General features: G+C 40.9%; 1 protein-coding gene across 5 annotated transcripts in view; it reads left to right on the plus strand.

Annotated features, from left to right (window-relative positions):
• The window catches only part of Nup98 (nucleoporin 98 and 96 precursor), a 105,497-nt gene extending 86,880 nt beyond the window's left edge, over positions 1-18,617 (plus strand). For 3 of the 5 annotated variants that reach the window (XM_010603168.3, XM_033764187.1, XM_010603170.3), the window contains 8 exons: positions 5,494-5,651; positions 6,444-6,587; positions 7,373-7,515; positions 9,722-9,943; positions 12,155-12,396; positions 12,766-12,920; positions 17,116-17,227; positions 17,311-18,616. In XM_010603168.3, coding sequence (XP_010601470.1) covers positions 5,494-5,651; positions 6,444-6,587; positions 7,373-7,515; positions 9,722-9,943; positions 12,155-12,396; positions 12,766-12,920; positions 17,116-17,227; positions 17,311-17,528 — 1,394 coding nt within the window. In that variant the 3' untranslated portion in view covers positions 17,529-18,616. Of the gene's footprint in view, positions 1-5,493; positions 5,652-6,443; positions 6,588-7,372; positions 7,516-9,721; positions 9,944-12,154; positions 12,397-12,765; positions 12,921-17,115; positions 17,228-17,310 lie in introns of all 5 variants that reach the window. The other 2 variants (XM_010603167.3, XM_010603171.3) reach the window with 1 other exon arrangement.
• Positions 18,618-18,653: the final 36 nt, after the last annotated feature.

An 18,653-nucleotide genomic window follows, 5' to 3' on the forward strand; every position in this document is an offset into this window, starting at 1 on the left:
TATTAAGTGTGGACTTCCCAGGAAGATTGCTAGTTACTCTAGAATGGGCCATGTCTTCTTCTCTTTAACATCTCTGTAGAACCTAACACATAATATTTGCTTAATTACATTACATATACATTTGCAATAAAACCAGAAAATTCAGAAACATGGAAAGCAGTAAGTCACAATCATCCAGTCCTATGACTACTGCTCAGTGCAAACATTTCAGTGTACAATTTATATTGGATGGTTTTCCTTATAGTATATATAATATATACATGTGCAGTCAGGGCAAGGTACACCTAAAAACTTCCAAAGACAGTTTCTTGTATATTCTGTTCTTTTCATGTATCATATTGCAGATGTTGTATAATATAGATGTATTTAACACTTAGAAGTTTTTATGCATAAATGTACCATATTAACAAATTCTTTTTATGACACTTGCTTATTCTAAAAGTTTTTTATTTTGTTTTGTTTTGGTACTGGGGATTGAACTCAGGGCCTTGAACTTGCGAGGCAGGCGGCAGCACCACTGAACTAAATCCCAGAGTAGAACACCTTAAACATATGTTTTTTGTATCAATCTACTTATTTCATCCAAATAAATATATAAGATTTGTTGTTGTTGCTGGAGGGAGGGAAGAAGGAATGAAGATCACAGTATCGTGAAGATTTAGGAATTGGGTGGAAGGGACCTCGCCTCTGGATCTGCCTTCTGGCTCCAAGGAACCCTATGCCTTTACCTTGACCTTGGAAGCTCCGGGAAAGAGCCTCCATCATAGGAGGGGAAATGTAATTATTCTGTGAGGAAGTGAGACAGGTTGCTGTGGTAGAGGGCCAAAAGCCACGTTAGGTGATGTAACCCTATCATCCTGTGGGGATGGAGTTCAGTGGGCTGAGAAGTTCACATCTTGTCTGTTGGGGGTGGAGTGGTAGGGTCTCAGAACAGGTAGTCGTAGAAAAAGCAGCATGTAATGTAAACTGGCCCCTCAGTCTCACCACTTTCCTGTGATATCTGGAAACTGTGTTCTCTTCTCTTCACTCTAAGGTCATAGGATGGCTGGCCCTGGAGTCTGTCTTAACTGTGGTCCTCGCCAAGATAGAACTTCTCCCAGGCCTGCTGCACAGGTGCACTGCCTGAGCAGGACCAGGCTGATGAGGAGGAGACAATGAATTGACCTCTTCTGGAAGATTTGTGCCTTTCCATGATCACACCTTTACTCATGCCAAGGATCATGACTCTGATCTTTTCTACGGAGTCATAATTTGCCCTTTGGGTCTTTTAAATTCAAGGGCCAGCTCACATGCTACCTGTTTTGTCCCTGACCCACCATCCCACATGGCTTCACTTCACTGCATAACTGCAGAAACTATTCATGGTCCCATTCAGTAAATGAATCCTATGTTGCCACCTACTACTACTACCTAGTACCTCCTACTACCTGAAGCTCCCTAAAGGGAGGAGTAGGTCATATTCTTTTTAGTTAATCTGTGTGACACAGAGTAGACTGACTAACTTAATTCCAAACAGCCTGCATTCCTGTAGAAGCTGATCTCCCTGCTCTAGATAAATAGGACTGGAGTCCAGTAGAGAAATACATAGAGCCAGTGTGGGAGGTAAGGCTGTGGTGGTAAAGATCCAGAAAAGACAAGGGGGATAAGGAGGCAAGTAGAGTGTTGTGTTTGTGGTGAGAGACAACATGGGTCAGATGTATAAAGGCCCACCAGAGGAGAGAGAAATGGACAAAGAAAAAGCCCACAGAGAGGGGAGGGATGGAGAATGAGGATGACAGCAGGAGACTGCAATAGACAAGGAGACCTTCTGGGTACAGAGTGCTGTAGAAATATCTCGAAAATGAATTTCTGGATTAAGACATTGACATTAGCAGTTTTTAAAGGATTTTCCATGTGTATGTTTATGCTTTTTTTTTTTTTTTTTTTTAGTTCCCCTGCTGCTAATGAGGCATTCAGCAAATGTTTAATGATTGATTGTCTTGGTATAAATCGCGATAGAAATATAGAACAGCATAGTTCAACTTCATCTTTGATCTGACCTTTTTTATTGGCCCCTCATTCATCTAAACCCAGCTAAGTATTTGGAGCCATCACTGGGTTTATTTTGGTACACTCAACTAACATTGAGATTTTTTAAAGAAACAAATCATATAAAAAGCTAGACTCAATACCTTATTTGTAAATGGCCAGTTATATTCCACTATCACTACACATTTAGCTCTGTCCCTTTTATGGTCTTATACATTTGTACAGTGTGAATTTATCTTCAGTATTGATTCTCTTTCAATTTAAAAGAATTATGAGTCATTAAGAATGTAATAAATATACTTACCAGCATACCTGCAGATAGTGGGAAGGGATTTTTAAAAATATACGAAGTCACAGTGGAATGCATACACTGTGGAAAATTCACATACTAGAACACTACACATGAAACAAATGAAATAATAAGTACCACAATTTAAAAGAAACAACATAATGTTAAATTTTAAAAGGGCAAACACAAAAGAACTCATACTGTATGAGTCAATTTGTATGACATCTTAAAAACTTCTCTATGACTGTAAAAGTTGAGATTGTGGATGACCTGGGAGCATCCAACAGTAATGGATCTATTTTATCTACTAACCCAAATGCTGGTTTCAGAAGTATGTTTACTTTGAGAAAATGTAATAAATTTTACACTTCTGGGGGGAAAAAAAATGAAGTCAGGTCTTTGGACTTTTTTTTTTTTTTTGTACCAGGAATCAAAGTCAGTTCCTTGTACTTGTGAGGCAGGCAGTGGCCCCTTTGGACTTTTTAATAAACTCTACACACACACACACACACACACACACACACACACACACACACACACACACACGCAATACACACACACACACACACACACACACACACACACACACGCCCTTTTTATCTGATACCAAAATTAAACGTTTGGCAAGGCATTGCTTTTCAGGTTACTAAGAACTTTGGCTTCACTACTCCCACTTTTAGTAATTGACAGCACAACTAGAGAGAAAATCAAAAACATAGAAAATTAGAGCTGGGTATGGTGGTCTGCTCTTGTAATCATAGTATACAGGAGACTGAAGCAAAAGGATTAAGTCCAAGGCTAGCCTCAGACACTGTCTCATAAAACAAATAAACAAAAAGGGTGGGGAGGTTAATTTACACATTTCAGGGGCCAAGTGTGTTATAAACAACTTACTTTGAAATACATCAAAAATGGATTCATTGCTAGGGATTTAGCTCAGTGGTGCTGCCTCCTGCCTCGCAAGTGCAAGGTCCCGAGTTTGAACCACGGTACCAGAAAAGAGGGGGAGGGGATTCATAGAATAAACAATGGATATGTGATAAATATAGTAAAATGTTACGTACTCAAAGCAAAAATTAACATCTCAGAAAAAAAAAAGAGGCAGTTAGAACTGATACATGGAATCCAGTCTCTGCTTAGTGCTTGTCACTCATGTCTTCTGCTGTGGCAAAAAGGAGGTCTGATTGGATCCCAGTGAGACCAGTGAAAGCGCCAGTGCCAAATCCTGTCAGCAAATTCAAAAGCTGATCAAAAATGGTCTGATTTCCAAGACTGTGTCTGTCCAGTCCTGGGCTCAAAGCCAGGAAACACCTTGCTCACTGGAAAGGCAAGCATACGGCATAGGGATCAGGAGGATACAGCTGGTGCTCAAATGATAGAAAAGGTAACCTGCAGGAGGAGGAGAAGGAGGAGGCAGACTGCACAGACTGCCCTGGAGGTGCTGTGAATCTAAGCAGATTGACTACCACATGTCTGTACCTGACAGGCAGGGGACTATGTTCAGAACAAACTGAGGGCAGACAAGGCCTGCAGGTCTGAGACCAAGGAAGCAAACAAGCAAACACCTCTAGGAGTGCCTCCAGGACACCAAGAAGAGGGGAAGATCATTTAAAACAGTCCAAAGAGGAAGAGACCAAGAAATAAAAGCTCCCTTCTGATGTCTGTACACAGTGGTCTAGGTGATTATATACATCAATCAGTGAAATAAAACAAGCTTTTATACATTACAGAAAGAAGTAGGCCGGGGATTTAGCTCCAAATACAGGACCTTTTCACTTATAAAGAGTTGGTTTTTTGTTTGTTTGTTTTTTACAAAGGCGCCAGGACATTTTTAAATGTGGAGAGGATAATTTTTCAACACTGTGATACTTGGATAGTCACATGCAAAAAAGATTGAATAGATATCATACGCAGAAATGTATTTGAGCTGAGTACAATGGTGCATTCCTGTAATTTCAGCTCTGAAGAGGCTGAAGCAGGAAGATTGCAAGTTCAAGTCCTGCCTGGGCAACTTGGTGAGACAGTCTCAAAGAACTAACAGGGACTGGGAATGTAACTCAGTGGTAGCATGCCCTGGGTTCATTTCCCAGCATGCAAATACCTACACCCAAAAAAACTGAGGATATGCCCTAGAGTTCTGCTGTTTGCTTAGTTTATTTTCTCCTAAAAAAAAAAAAAAAAAAATCTATAAAGTCAAAGACTGATAGCATCTGATTAACTGATCAGCAATGACATGACCCTAAAAAGTGATTGTATCAAGCTGTGATAAATCAATCTCTTTCTTTTGGGTTCTGTAGACACAGAAAGGGTCTTTGCTTTTTTTTTTACCCCTTTATAAGTCACCTAGAATACTAGCAGCTCATGGTCAAGTGGGCTTCAGTACTTAGAGTATGAACTATAGTCCACTCATGTTCTGATTACCTGCCTGTAGTTAAGGAGACAGCTTAACTCTAGCAACACCTTTCCAGATGTGTTCCCAATGCAGGGTTGCTTTCATCTAGGCCACTAGTTTGTAAAGGTAGAAGCCCTTTGAGATGAGAGCTTTACCTTATATAATGATGTAAACTAAGCACTAACCCACACAGAATCAAAAGGACTTGCCTTTTAGGATGCTTGTGATATGGACTAAACAAAGAATTTTTGCATAAGTCACATTTTAACTAGAAATTTGCAGTCTGATTAATTAGAAACTTTATACTTGAAAAACATCTTGAGATTATTGGGCCTGTGGAAATGAAAGACTCCTTATATACTTTATGCAGAGCACACTTTTTTTTAGTTGTAGCTTCTTGTGTCTCTGCTAAGATGTCGTGTACATTCTAGTGGGCATGTTTTCCATTCTGTCATCTGATTTTTCACTACAAGTCTTTGAATCAGATGTTTTCCTCCCTTTTATAGATGGAAGGCCTTAGGGATTCAGAAGTAGTAGTAGAGGATCTGCTTATGATCTTCATGTGCTGTGCAGTCTGTCTGTAATTTAGGTTAAACTATTTGGGCAGATTTTTCTACTCAAGCAGAGAGGTAAGTTTTTGATCAGTATTTTGTCAGTACTGCAGAAAGCAGTCACAGGTGTTAAGCCCTTTCTCTTTCAGGTATAGCAGGAAAAGTAATGATTAAGTGTATCACCAGCCCATGAACCCTTAGTAATCACCAGAGAACTTCTGTTTCTCTTGCAGGCGATCATCGCCTTGCCCTTCTTTTGTCTCAGCTGGTGGGGAGCCATTCACTTCGGAATCTGCTGTCCATGCAGCTGGCGGATTGGCATCATCTCCATGCCGATTGCTTCATCCAGAGAGAGAGACTGCGTGTCTATGCCCTGCTAGCTGGAAAACTGGTATTGTCTCCTTTCACCATAATCTCTCATCAGTTTTTTCGTAAATTCAAGGCTACTTGAGTTTGAGGTCTGTATGTGTTTTGTACGTTGTGCACTGTTACATGTAACTAGGCTGTTTTTAATTTTCATTGGAAATACTTTCAAATTACAAAAACAGATACCATGTGCATGTTTAAAAAAAAAAAAGACTACTTATGGTAGCTCATGTCTACAGTCCTAGACGTCTGGAAAGCTGAGGAATGCAGACCACTAATTCAAGCCCTGCTTTGCCAACTTAATGATCTAGTGAGAACCTGTCTCAAAATTTTTAACTTTTTTGAGACAGGGCCTCGCTATGTAATCCAGGCTGGCCTTGAACTCAAAGCGAGTGATCCTCCTGCCTCAGCCTGTTTGGGTGCTGGGATTACAGGTGTGCACCACCATGTCAAGTTTAAAATTTTTTTTAAAGAGCTGGAGACATAGCCCCAGTACAAAAAATGTTTCTTTCCTAGTTATTCACCATATTCTATTGGTAAACAGTGTAAATAATTTGTCACTTCAGTAATAAAATAGCTGATCAGAATTTATTCGTACAGTTTTGTAAGTTAGCAGCTGTAGGCAGTGAGCCCTCTGCCATCATCTCAGCACTGATGATATCTGCATCCACCCTCTCACCTCTAACAGACTGGATTTTATATCTGGTTCATTAGTACTGCTGTCTAGATCATTTAAATATTACTTAAATAAGGGAGTAAATTGCACACATAGGCAGTAACAAGAATACAGCTGTGATGGTGATTTTGTGTCCTGCAGGTGTGGCAGATCTCGCAGCAGAAGCAGATCAATGTGTGCGCCCAGCTAGACTGGAAACGCTCCCTTGCCGTCCACCTTTGGTACTTGCTTCCACCAACAGCTTCCATTTCCAGGGCACTTGACAAGTATGAAGAAGCATTTCAGGTATCTGAATCCAGTACAGCTCATCAGCAAGTCCTGGTGGTTCTGTCTTTCCCAGAGAAGTCCTGCAGAGAAAAACCTATCAAGTCACATTTTATAATAAAATACTTTTTACTAACTCCCCTTTTGAAAAATAGTGTAAGACTGAAATGAATCCAGGAAAACTGATAGGAAATGTCATTATTTACTCCTGCCTCTGGATAGGGCTAGTTTTAAACTTCAGGTATCTGCTTTCATTTTATTTATTCATGCATTTCCTTAGTTAATTTTCTGACTGCTGTTTTCCTTCCTTTAAATAAAAGGGGTTTTCTTAATTCCTAATACTGCTTTATTCCTTTGGGAATTCTTTGATATACAGCCTGACCTCGCGCAAGGTTTTGTATATAATTTGTGGTGAAATTTGCCTCTAAATATACTTAATATTCTTTGTCAATGTTGAGGTTAAAATAGAACTTTTTTTTAGTATTACTGTTCTGAATGCCATCATTTTTTTAATCTTCTTACTGCCTATATTTTATATTTCTTTTCTCTGTCATTTGTCAGAATTATGTGTCCAGAGAAAGAGTACTAAACAAACTGAATGTGTAAAAGACTTGTAGCAAGTATGGGAGTTTCGCAAGAGCTGCCAGTCTAGGTAGAATATGTCATTGACTAAGAACACTTTTTTACCTTAATAGATTCCTTTAGGGTATCACAGCATTCTTAATACAGGCTTCTGAATAATTGAGACATGATAGCATCTAGTGAAACAGGCTACCTGACATACTGCTTTATCCAATTCTCTTCAGACTACCTCCAATGGTGAAAAATATGCCTGCCCCCCACTTCCTTCATACCTGGAGAGTTCTGGTTGTGTGGTACAGAAGGAGAAAGACTCAGAGATCCCACTTCGAGATGTCTGCTTTCACCTTCTAAAACTCTACACTAACAGGTAAAGTAGGCCTTGGTATTATGGTAACTTCATGTTCAGTGGGTCCCTAAGGAGTCTTTTCCTTTTCACACACCACCAAACTAAAACTATAGTAAGTCCATACAGATTACCAAATATAATTTATAATAGATGGTTCGAAAGAGAAATGAGAGAAGTTTAAATGTAAGGGTTGGGGATTTAGCTCAGTGGTTCTGCCACCTGCTTTCCAAGTGCGAGGTTCTGAATTTGATCCACAGTACCAAAAAAAGATCGTCTAAATTTAATTTTAATTAACTTTAATGAGCTATAATTTGTATATAATAAAATAAGCCATTTGTAATTACATAGCTATCACTACCATCATGACCAAAATATTTCCAGTACCCACAGAGAATTCCCTCATGCAATTAATCCCTTTTGCAGTTAATCCTCAGCCCCAGACAACTATTAATATAGTTGGATTTTTGTTATTATAAATTAGTTTTGCTGTACTAGAATTTCACATAATTGAGATTATTCTGTGTTCTCGCTTGTGCTGGGCTTCTTTGACTCAACATAATGATTGTGAGATTTATCCATGTTAATATGTGTTGAGTATCAGAATTAGTTTTGGTAGAGAGGTGTTGTTTTTGTTTTGGTTTTTTGAGATAAGGTCTTGCTTTGTAGTTCAGGCTGGCCTTGAACCTGTGGCAATCCTCTTGCCTTGGCCTCCCAGTGCTGGGATTACAGGCATGTGCCACCACGCCCTGCTGGGGGTGTTTTTTTTGTTTTCTGTGGGTTTTTTTGTTGTTGTTTGTTTTGTTTTGTTTTTTGAGACAGGGTCTCACTATGTAGTTGAGACTGACCTGGAACTCACCTGTGTAGCCCAGGCTGGTCTTGAATTTACAGTGATCCTCCTACCTCAGCCTCCCGAGTGCTGGGATTGCAGGCATGCACCATCACGCCTGGCTGATTTTGATACTTTGGGGTATGTGAGCTGTTATTTTTATATTCCCACTAGGAATGTATAAAATTTTTAGTTGAAAAAGCCCTTTATAATGGCACATATATAACCCCAGAAGGTGAAGCTGGAGAATCACAAAGTTTGGAGCCCTTAGGAAGCACTTTAGAAGACCTTATCTCAAGCCCGGCTGGTGGCCCATGCCTGTAATCATAGGCCCTAGGATTAGGGTGTGAGTGCTGCCTGCCCTAAGTAGTCTGAGTAAGATAAAAGGGCCTGGGAGACACTGCTAAGTCTCTTTTTGCCTTTGCTACCCTGTGTGTACCACGCTGTTTCTCCTCTGCTGTCTTTCCAAAAGTGAATTAAAAATCTCTTAAGGTACCAAATGCACAATTCATAAAGGGAAAAAATGGTAAATGAAAAACTGCTTCTCATTGAAAGACTAAGAAAGTAAAATGAAAAACTGCTTCTCATTGAAAGACTAAGAAAGTAAAAAGACAGACCTGGGCAAAAATGTCTGTCAGTCATATTTCTGATAATGGAATGTGTGATGCAAATAAAATACTCTAAAAGTTAATAAGAAAACAAACCCTAAAAAATTAGATAAAATACTTAAACACATGTTTCATCAGAGAAAGGCCAGAGGCCAGATGAACACATGAAAAAAACTAATCTTTATGAAGAATAATTAGCTATTCAAATAGAATTAGCACTAAGCCAGGTATGGTGGTGCACGCCTATCATCCCAGCACTTGGGAGGCTGAGACAGGAGGATCGCTGGGAGTTCGAGAACAACCTGGGCTACACAGTTGAGTTCCAGGGCAGTCTTAACTACATAGTGACACCCTGTCTCAAAAAAATGAACAAAAAAAAAAAAACAAATATAATTAGCAATGAACAACTTCAGATAACAGATTTGAAAGAGACTAAGACAGCTATGGTTAAGAAAAGTTGTAGCAGGGCCAGGAGTTTAGCTCAGTGGTGTCGCTGCCTGCCTCAAGGGACCCAAGTTCAATACCCAGTACCAAAATAAAATTTATAATTTATAGCCAGGCACGTGGCACACATTTGTAATGCTGGCTACTTGGCAGGCTGAGACAGAAGGATCACAAATTCAAGCCCAGCTTGGGCAACTTAGCCCAATAATAATATGAAAATAATATCTGAAAATAATGCTTTTGCCCTATGGTTCCTTTATTCTCTTCTGAAACAAAACTAGGATAGTTGACGTTTTTAGTGCTGGTGGTCTGCTAGCTGTATGTGGTAATTCTCATATCTTCTCTGCAGAAAGTATGAGCTGGATCAGTTGCTGGAACCTCGAAGTGTAACTGCAGACCCTTTGGACTACCGCCTAAGCTGGCACCTGTGGGAGGTGCTACGGACTCTTAACTATAATCATCTTGAAAAGCCTCATGAGGGAGTGCTTCAGGCCAGTTATGCTGGACAGCTGGAAAGTGAGGGGCTCTGGGAGTGGGCCATCTTTGTCTTTCTGCACATTGACAACTCAAGGTGAGTAAGGAACCACTAAACCCACTGGCTCAATCCAACACTGCAGAATAATGCCAAAGGAGCCACAGTTTTCTTCAATTCAGCAAGTAATACTGTAGAATGTGTATTAGATGAAACCACGGATAAACCTATATACAGTTAAGACTCAGCCCAGACTGTATTCATTGTGAACCAGTTAAAAATAAGACTACCTTTTGATTATGTATCAAGTTATATTCATCACAAGGCCCCTCAGTATTCTGAAAAGGGAGATGAGAGTTCTGTGAACTACAATGATTAGGGAAAGACTAGAGATAAGATTCAAAGAACCACGAAGGTGTGGAGGCACACACCTGTGATTTTAGCACTCAGGAGGCTGAGGCAGAAGGATCACTGTGTTCAAGGCCAGCCTGAACTCTATTGTGACACCCTGTCTCAAAAAAGTAATAGAAATAATAACAAAAATAAACATATATGGTACTTTGTTATAAGTACCATATGTTACATATGTTTACATTCCAAGTACTTTACATATATTAACTCCCCCACACACACTATAAAATACACACCCTCATAATCCCTGTTTGACAGAGGAGCAAACCAAGACAGAGATAAACTTTTGTTCATCAGTCACTACGCCAGAAAGAAATTGGGTTTTTCAGTCAGACTTGCCTATATTCTGGTTCCACCATATACTGCTCACTTTGACTCAGGGTAAAGCTTACTCACTTCGGACTTTGAGTAAAGGTATTCTCTGGGCCTTAGTTTTCATACCTGTAAAATTATAATGCTGTGGCCCTTGCTCAGAGGTGATTGTGGGATGAAGGAATATAAAGCATCTAGAATAAGTTTTCTGTTTAACCAGTTTCCCTTTTCCTTACCATTAATGGGAAGCAGAATCAGACTTTTCCTTTGAGTTTACTTAAACACACTAATGAGGAATTTGTGTGGTAAAAGACTAGCTAATAGGATTACTGGTATTTCAGATTGGCTGTGGGAAAGCAGATCCTCTTCCCTGAAAAAGAAATGGAAAGGAAGTGGCTATAGTAAGACTCGGTCCTTGAAAAATTTAGGAATTCAGAAAAGAGCCCAAAATGAGGAAAATAGTTTTGATCTAAAATTAGAATGATTGCTCTTTTGGCCCAGATAGAAAAGAACTCTCCTTGAGGAATTTTCACGTAGAAACAGAGAGTTAATTAGGATGACTGATAGTTTGCGAAAAGAAAGCAAGTCCTAGAAGAAGAGACATTATATTATCTTCAGAAACTATTGTACTTACTTTTGGTGGCCATGAGGGAGAAAAGGAAAGCACTTCAAAGGACTGCTGTGTTGAGCAGAATTCCCCTGTCCTGGACTTTTCTCCTAGGTGGCAGCAGGGAAATGTTACCAAATAAGAAATGAAGAGATCCCAGCTGGGGAAGGACTTTTCTGGGAAGTGGGCAGCCTTTGCTAGAGAAAGGTTTCTAATGTTCTGACCACAGAAATACGATGAGTTTAGATACTCTCTGTACTACTTTTAAATGTTGGTGTGATGGCTTTGGTTTTTTTTGTAGGTTTGTTTGTTTTTCAATGTAGTACAAGCACATTTTAAAGGGAAAAAAATCACTCTTCTACTACTGTGAAAAATAAAACAATTTCAGAACAGAATAATTAGATAACAACAACAGTTAATATACTGTGTGTCATGATTGTAAAAGAATGGCCAGCCAGGGATTTAGCTCAGTGGTGCTGCTGCCTGCCTTTCAAGCACAAGGACCTGAGTTCAATCCCCGGTACCAAAAAAAAAAAATTGGCCATAATGTTACTCAGATTTGAAGTCATAGACAGAGTATTCTCTCTCACAGAGAAAATACAAATAGTAAAAGGACAAAGCTTTTCAGTGAACCTAAGAAACTATAGTATAAATGAAAAATTAGCATTATCTTAAAGTGTTTTTGAAACAACAGAATAGCTATATGTCTCTAGAGAGAGAAAAAAATTTTCTTCATATAAAGTTAGAAGTGATCCTGTAGGGCCAAGGATTTAGCTCAGTGGTTCCACCACCTGCCTCACAAGCGCAAAGACCCAAGTTTGATCCCCGGTACCAAAAAAAAAAAAAAAAAAAAAAAAGTGATCCTGTAAGGCTCAAGACCTGCCACTTGAGACGCTGCCCCAAGGGTCCATGCTAAGCTGTCTGGGGCAGCCTTCTGCATGGCACAGGATGGTACTCAGTCCAGCTTCTTTCTTCTAAAGCATTCGTGAGAAGGCTGTTCGAGAGCTGCTTACCCGGCACTGCCAGCTATTGGAGACCCCCGAATCTTGGGCCAAGGAGACTTTCCTTACGCAGAAGCTGTGTGTGCCTGCTGAGTGGATTCATGAGGCCAAAGCAGTACGCGCACATATGGAATCTGATAAACACTTGGAAGCTCTCTATTTGTTTAAAGCGGGTCACTGGAATCGTTGCCACAAACTCGTCATCCGACACTTAGCTTCCGGTGAGTGCTGGAGTCACTCCAAATTCTTCCAACTTCTGAACTCCCGTGGTGGGTCAAGCCAGAGATGATTGGCCAGAATGAGGGACTAGAGGGGCAAGCAACATTGTAAAGTTAGCATTTGCCAGAAATATCCTCGATGTGACTAGTTATGTTCTTTATTTGGAAGTTTTATCTAGCCCCACCAGAAATACGGCATGGTGATCTGAAGCAAGACGTTCTTCACATGTCCCTTGACAAATTTCACAGTATAATTGTCAACTCTGATCCAACATTATTTCTCCTTCCTTAGATTTCTGCCAGGTCCTCTGTACTGTAGGGAACCATTCCCTGACTTACACTGACATTGTGTTCAATATTTTGTTTCTCCAGATGCCATCATTAATGAGAACTACGACTATCTGAAGAGGTTCTTGGAAGACCTAGCCCCTCCTGAGCGCAGCAGCCTAATTCAGGATTGGGAAACATCTGGGCTCGTTTACCTAGACTATATTCAAGTCATTGAAATACTCCGCCGTATTCAGCAGGTACCTGAATTCCTTAACCACTACTTGGTTTCCTTGTCCCTGGCCATTAAAGCTTTTGAGACCCCCAAAGGCCTTAATATATGCTTTTTTTCTCTCTCTCCCTGCGCTAGGGATCAAACCCAGGGCTTCATGGCTGATATAGCTATTTTTACAGTTGTATCAAAACTTTAAAAAACACTTTCAGGCATGATAGCCCACACCTGTTTTCCCAGCAGTCTGGGAGGCTGACGTAGGGACATCTCAAGTATGGCCACCCTGGGCAATTTCATGACTTACAGAGACCCACTGTCAATATAAAAAATTTGTTGGGGATGTAATATAGCTCAGTATGAAAGCCTGGGTTCAGTCCCCATGACTACTAAAAAAAAAAAAAAAAAAAAACACACTTTTGAGTTTATTTACCAGCTGGTATATGCAATAGCCATTCTTGAGGATTGTTGTAGCCCTTATCCAATAGTAATTTCAGTGCACTCCAGTAAAATCAAGGTGAGGGTAATTGTTTCACACATTGTTTGATATGTTTCAAGATTAGAAATATTATGGTTTTTAAGTCTATATTAAAATATCTTTAGTCAGTCTGGATAGTCATGAGATGGGTCTTCACTGCTTGCTTATAATACAGAAACAAAACATATGTGTGATTCAGGTAACTCCTACCACTCTTACACTGTATCTCAGCCTTGCCACCTTTTATTTCCATACTGAATTGTTCAGTAGTTCGAGCAAACCTTCTTGTCATAGTCCACTCTTTACCTAGCATTCTTGTGCTGGTACGTCAACATCTGAATTGCTTTAGCTCTACTTTTCTTTCTTTTCTCCTCAAAACTTGTTAACTGAATTTTTTCTTTCCATTGTTTTTGTTTGTAAGATCATGTTTAGTACTTTGATCAAAAGTTGTCCATATATATACTACAGAAGTCTTCAATTTTTATTTTTGCGTGGTTGTACAGTCTGAGTGACTAACTTGCTATCCAAGGCAGTTTTGTTTGTTAGTTTGTTTTTTGGTACTGGGGATGGAACTCGGGACCTTGTGCTTGAGAGGCAGGCGGAGACACCACTGAGCTAAATCCCCAGCCCTTTTAGGCAGTATTATGTTTGCTTTTCAAAATGGTGTTATTGTTTTAAGGATAAAGTCTACACTAACAAATTACACTAATGAAAACAAAATCAGAAGTGACCTGCGGTACCAGATTACAGGGCAGAACACAGCCAGCAACTCTTTCATCTCTTGCAACAGAGGTGATCAAAAACAAGGCATCCTAGAACAGCCAAACAGCACCAGCACCCCAACTCTTGGTCGACATGTTTGTAAAATAGTCATCCATGAGCTCCCATGGTGGGTCAAGCCAGAGATGATTCTGCTCTGGTGTGAGAAATAAACACAAGACTAAAACCTGGTGGCTTTTCTCACTTCCTCTTTGGGAATATAATTTTTCTTCAAGTGGGCATGGAAACAGTACCTTCACATTCTTTCTTTTTCTTTTCTTTTTTCTTTTTTTTTTTTTTTTAAATAAGGTCTCACTATGTAGTTGAGACTGACCTGGAACTATGTAGCCCAGGCTGGTCTCAAACTCACAGCGATCCTCCTGCCTCAGCCTTCCGAATGCTGGGATTACAGGCATGCACCACCACGCCTGGCTCCCTTCACACTCTTACTTCCTCAGTCAGCATTTTATGACCTTTGATCCATCCACATCCATGTCCCGAGACAAGTGCTCCATTAGGCTCTCCACAGTTGTTGTACATAAATAAAAATCCACCAAAAAACACCAGCCTTAGCCAGGCCTAGTGGCACATGCCTGTAATTCCAGCACTCGGGAGGCTGAGGCAGGAGGATTGCTTCAAGTTCAAGACCAGCCTGGGCTACCTAGTTCCAGAGTAGTCTGAATTACATAGTGAGACCTTGTCTCAAAAAACCAAAAAAATCATCTGCCTTTCCTGTCTGTTATGGTTGAGGATCTTACAAGGAAATGCTCGCTAACTGGGTTTTCCAAGTACTACAGCTGCACTATGGCTCCTCTAATAGGGCTTTGTCTGTTTTAAAGCAGCAGCAGTCTCTGGCCATTCCATGGCTTTCAGAGTCAAAGCCAACTCATAGCACAACATCCCTGAACACTCAGTGTACAGCTCTAGACCAAGCCAAGTCCCAGGACACAGGCATGAACCAGGAGGTGACATGCATACTGGGCCTTAAGACCTCAATGTGTCCCACCGCTGTTCCCTCCAACCCCCAACCCCCTGCATTAAAAACACTCCAGCTTTTAGCTTTAAGCAGCTACACTTTCCTTACTGCCAAAATACTTGGTACCCTTTTCTGCTGGAGTCCTTGTCAGACCATATTGTATGTATTCTCATCTGGGTTGCCATCAGCTCCTTTTGGGGAGGTCTTTTCTGTTACAAGGTTAAAAGCAGTCAAGTATAGAGGTTAAGAGCTGAAATTAGACTGTCAGATTCAGTCCATGTCTCCCACATTCACTAGCTGTATAACCTTGAGCAAGTTTGCTAACCTCTGTCTCATCTGAAAAAACAAGCAAAGGACAGATTGGACAGTGGCATACATCACAGTACATAGCTGACAGGTTTTCACAAAGATTGCACAAAATACACAAAGTAGCACACTACCTTATATATACTAAATGTATAATCATTTTGCTAAATGTACACTAAGTGTGTAATGTAAATATACACTAAATGTGTAATGATTTTTATCTGTTATCCTCATCAAAGCTCCACCTCCTACTGCAGTGCTGGGTACATAGTAGGTATGCTTTATGTTTGTCATGCTTTTAGAAAGAATTAAAAGCATCCTCTCTAAATAATCACTAAAGACACCCTCTCCCAACTGAACCTTGGTCAGTTTATCTACACAACCTGCTTATTGAGGATCCAACATCTGTCAAACACAGTGGTGGATTTGGGGAATGTAAAGGTAAATAATACGTGTTTTTGCTAGGCGTGGTGGCGCATGACTGTAATGTCAGCACTCACCAAGACTGCCACAAGTTCAAGGCCAGCTTGACTACATAGTGAGACACTAAATCCCCCAGGGATGGGGATTTAGCTCAAGGACCTAACACAAAGACCAGAGTTCAATCCCTGGAACAAAAAAAAAAAAAAGCGTCCTCCCACACACACCAAAAGAATATTTTGCACTCATTATAATTCGATGCAGGAGATATATACAAGTGAACCAATAGTTACTACAGAACACATATAAGGATTAAGCCAAGAGTGCGTCAGTACAGCAGCACCCAAGACAAGTGCATAATCCAATCTGAGTGAGAAAGGCAGAGTGCAGGGACATCCGCATTCATAACTTAATGAAACACTGATTTTTAGTTAACTCCAGTTTTAATCGTGTTCTGTTGTCCTTTGTACCCCACATTTTACCATATAAACTTTGAGTTCTTCCTTACATACTGTTCATTTTGCCTGGAAAACTTGGCCCTTTCCTTGCTGTTGAGGTCTCAGGTTAGGTAATATCCACCCTCCTCAGAGAGGTCCCTCCTGACCCCTCAGACTGCAGCGGTCATCCCGTTTCTCTACCATGTCAACCTGCTTTAATTTTCTGCATAGCTCAATTCTTCAGAGTTTATTACTATCCGGTGGTTTCTTGTTTATAAGCTTCATGAGAGCAAAGACCTCATCTTATTACCACTGGTTTTTTGTGTTTTATTTTTTGCTTTTATTTTGTTTTCTTTATAGTACTGAGGATTGAACTCAGGCATACTCTGCCACTCAGTAACATCTCCAGCCCATTTTATTTTATTTTTTTCTACCAGGTATTGAACTCCGGCCCTTGAGCTTGCTTGCAGGGCAGGCAGCTGAACCACTGAGCCACATCCTCTGCCTTTATTTTTTATTTTATGTATGTATGTATGTATTTAATTTTTCGAGACAGGGTCTCACTGTTTAGTTCAGACTGCAACTAGAACTCACTGTGTAGCCCAGTGCTGGGATTACAGGCGTGTGCTACCACACCGAACCCTTATTTTTTATTTTGAGGCAGGATTTCACTAATTTTTTCAGACTGGGCTCAAACTTGGGATTCCCCTGCCTCAGCCTCCTGAGTAGCTCTGATTACAAGTATAAGCTGCCATGCTTGACTTGTTCACCACTATTTAAAATCAGTTCAGCTAGGATTAAAATGGTAGAATTTTCTCTTGGCCTAATTGGTTTCTCTGCTTCTCAAAAGGAGGAATGGTCAGGTTATGAACTAGAGCAGTTAAACACCAAAGTGACTTCGCTGTGCGGCCGGATAGAGCAGATCCAGTGTTACAATGCCAAGGATCGCCTGGCTCAGTCGGGTAAGCCTCTCAGCCACCCCACTTCCTCCAGTGCCTCCTTCCCACACCCCTCCCTCAGTGCTCACTACACTTTTTCTCTCTAGATATGGCCAAACGTGTAGCCAACTTGCTGCGGGTGGTACTGAGCCTACGGCATGCCTCTGATGCAGCTTCCGACGCAACACCAGACCCTCAGCGAGTCCCTCTGCGCCTGCTGGCTCCCCACATCGGCCGACTCCCCATGCCTGAGGACTATGCCTTGGAGGAAATGAGCAGCCTCACACAGTCTTACCTGCGAGAACTGACTGTTGGGAGCCAGTGAGGCCCAGGCTCTTGCTTCACACTTACCACACAATGTTCACTTTTTGTCATTCTCAGTTGGCTGTGGAAGACACTCTCCTTTCCTGCTGCCTCAAGCAGCATTTTCTAATTGTTCAGGGCTTTTCTTAATATTGAACATACCATAAGGGCTTTTGGAACCAAAAAAGGAAATGTCTCCTTTTACCATCCTCAAGGCCAATTTTTTTCTTTTCAAAAGTGGTCAATAAAGCTCCTTTGGCAGAATCTCCCAAAGAACCAGGGAATTCTTTTCCACCCCCAGCATTCTGGAGGTTGCGACCCTCTATGCCGACTTACTACCGTACTACTCCAGCCCTTTTGTACAAGGAGTAAGGAGTGAAACAGATGATGGGACAAGTGTGTTGACCTGGGACTGTCCTTCCCTAACAGAGGAACTGTTCCCAGGAGGGGAAATTGTCTTCTGAAGTATACTGGTTGCTTAACTGAATTTTGGAGGCAAAAGAATATTGGACTGCCGGGGAGGTAACTCAGTGGCGCTGCACCTGCCTGGCAAGCGCAACGTCTTGAGTTTGATTCCCGGTACAAAAGAAAAAAAAATACTGGACTGAGCAAAAAGAACAGGGTCTTTCTAACACATTCAGGGTAGGAAGAACTGCGTACCATGGAGGGATCAGGTCTTCAAGGCTTGTACTGTTCCTGCCTTGAATGTTCTACGAATACCATACCTTCCCTACTACCACAAGGAGCAGACCTTGGTCATCCATCACATGTCTCTAGGAAGGTTCCAGAAATTGGTTTGTTCCTTGGTTTCCTGTCATCTTTCTGGGACACCTGCCTGGATTTGCCTAAAGAGCTTAGATAAAAAGTGGCGGTTGAGGTTCCCTCCCAGCTCACTCCCATTCTAGGCCCTAAGCATTTCCCATCCTTCATTTACCCTCCTAGAAAGTGAGACTGTCATTGAGGCAGGAGTGACATTGGGCTTTAGGGGCAGGCAGAGGCCTTCCCTGCATTGCTTCAGCGATGGGGAGCCCCAGGTGCTGGCCTGAGACCGCTGCTGTGAGGGCTGTCACAGACAGCAAGGCCACCCCTGGGTCTTTATGCATGAAGATTATGTAAAGGTTTTTATTTAAAAAAAAAATATATATAT

This window comes from Fukomys damarensis, unplaced genomic scaffold (assembly GCF_012274545.1).
Source record: "Fukomys damarensis isolate Sample0158 unplaced genomic scaffold, DMR_v1.0_HiC HiC_scaffold_16, whole genome shotgun sequence".
Lineage (NCBI taxonomy): Eukaryota > Metazoa > Chordata > Mammalia > Rodentia > Bathyergidae > Fukomys > Fukomys damarensis.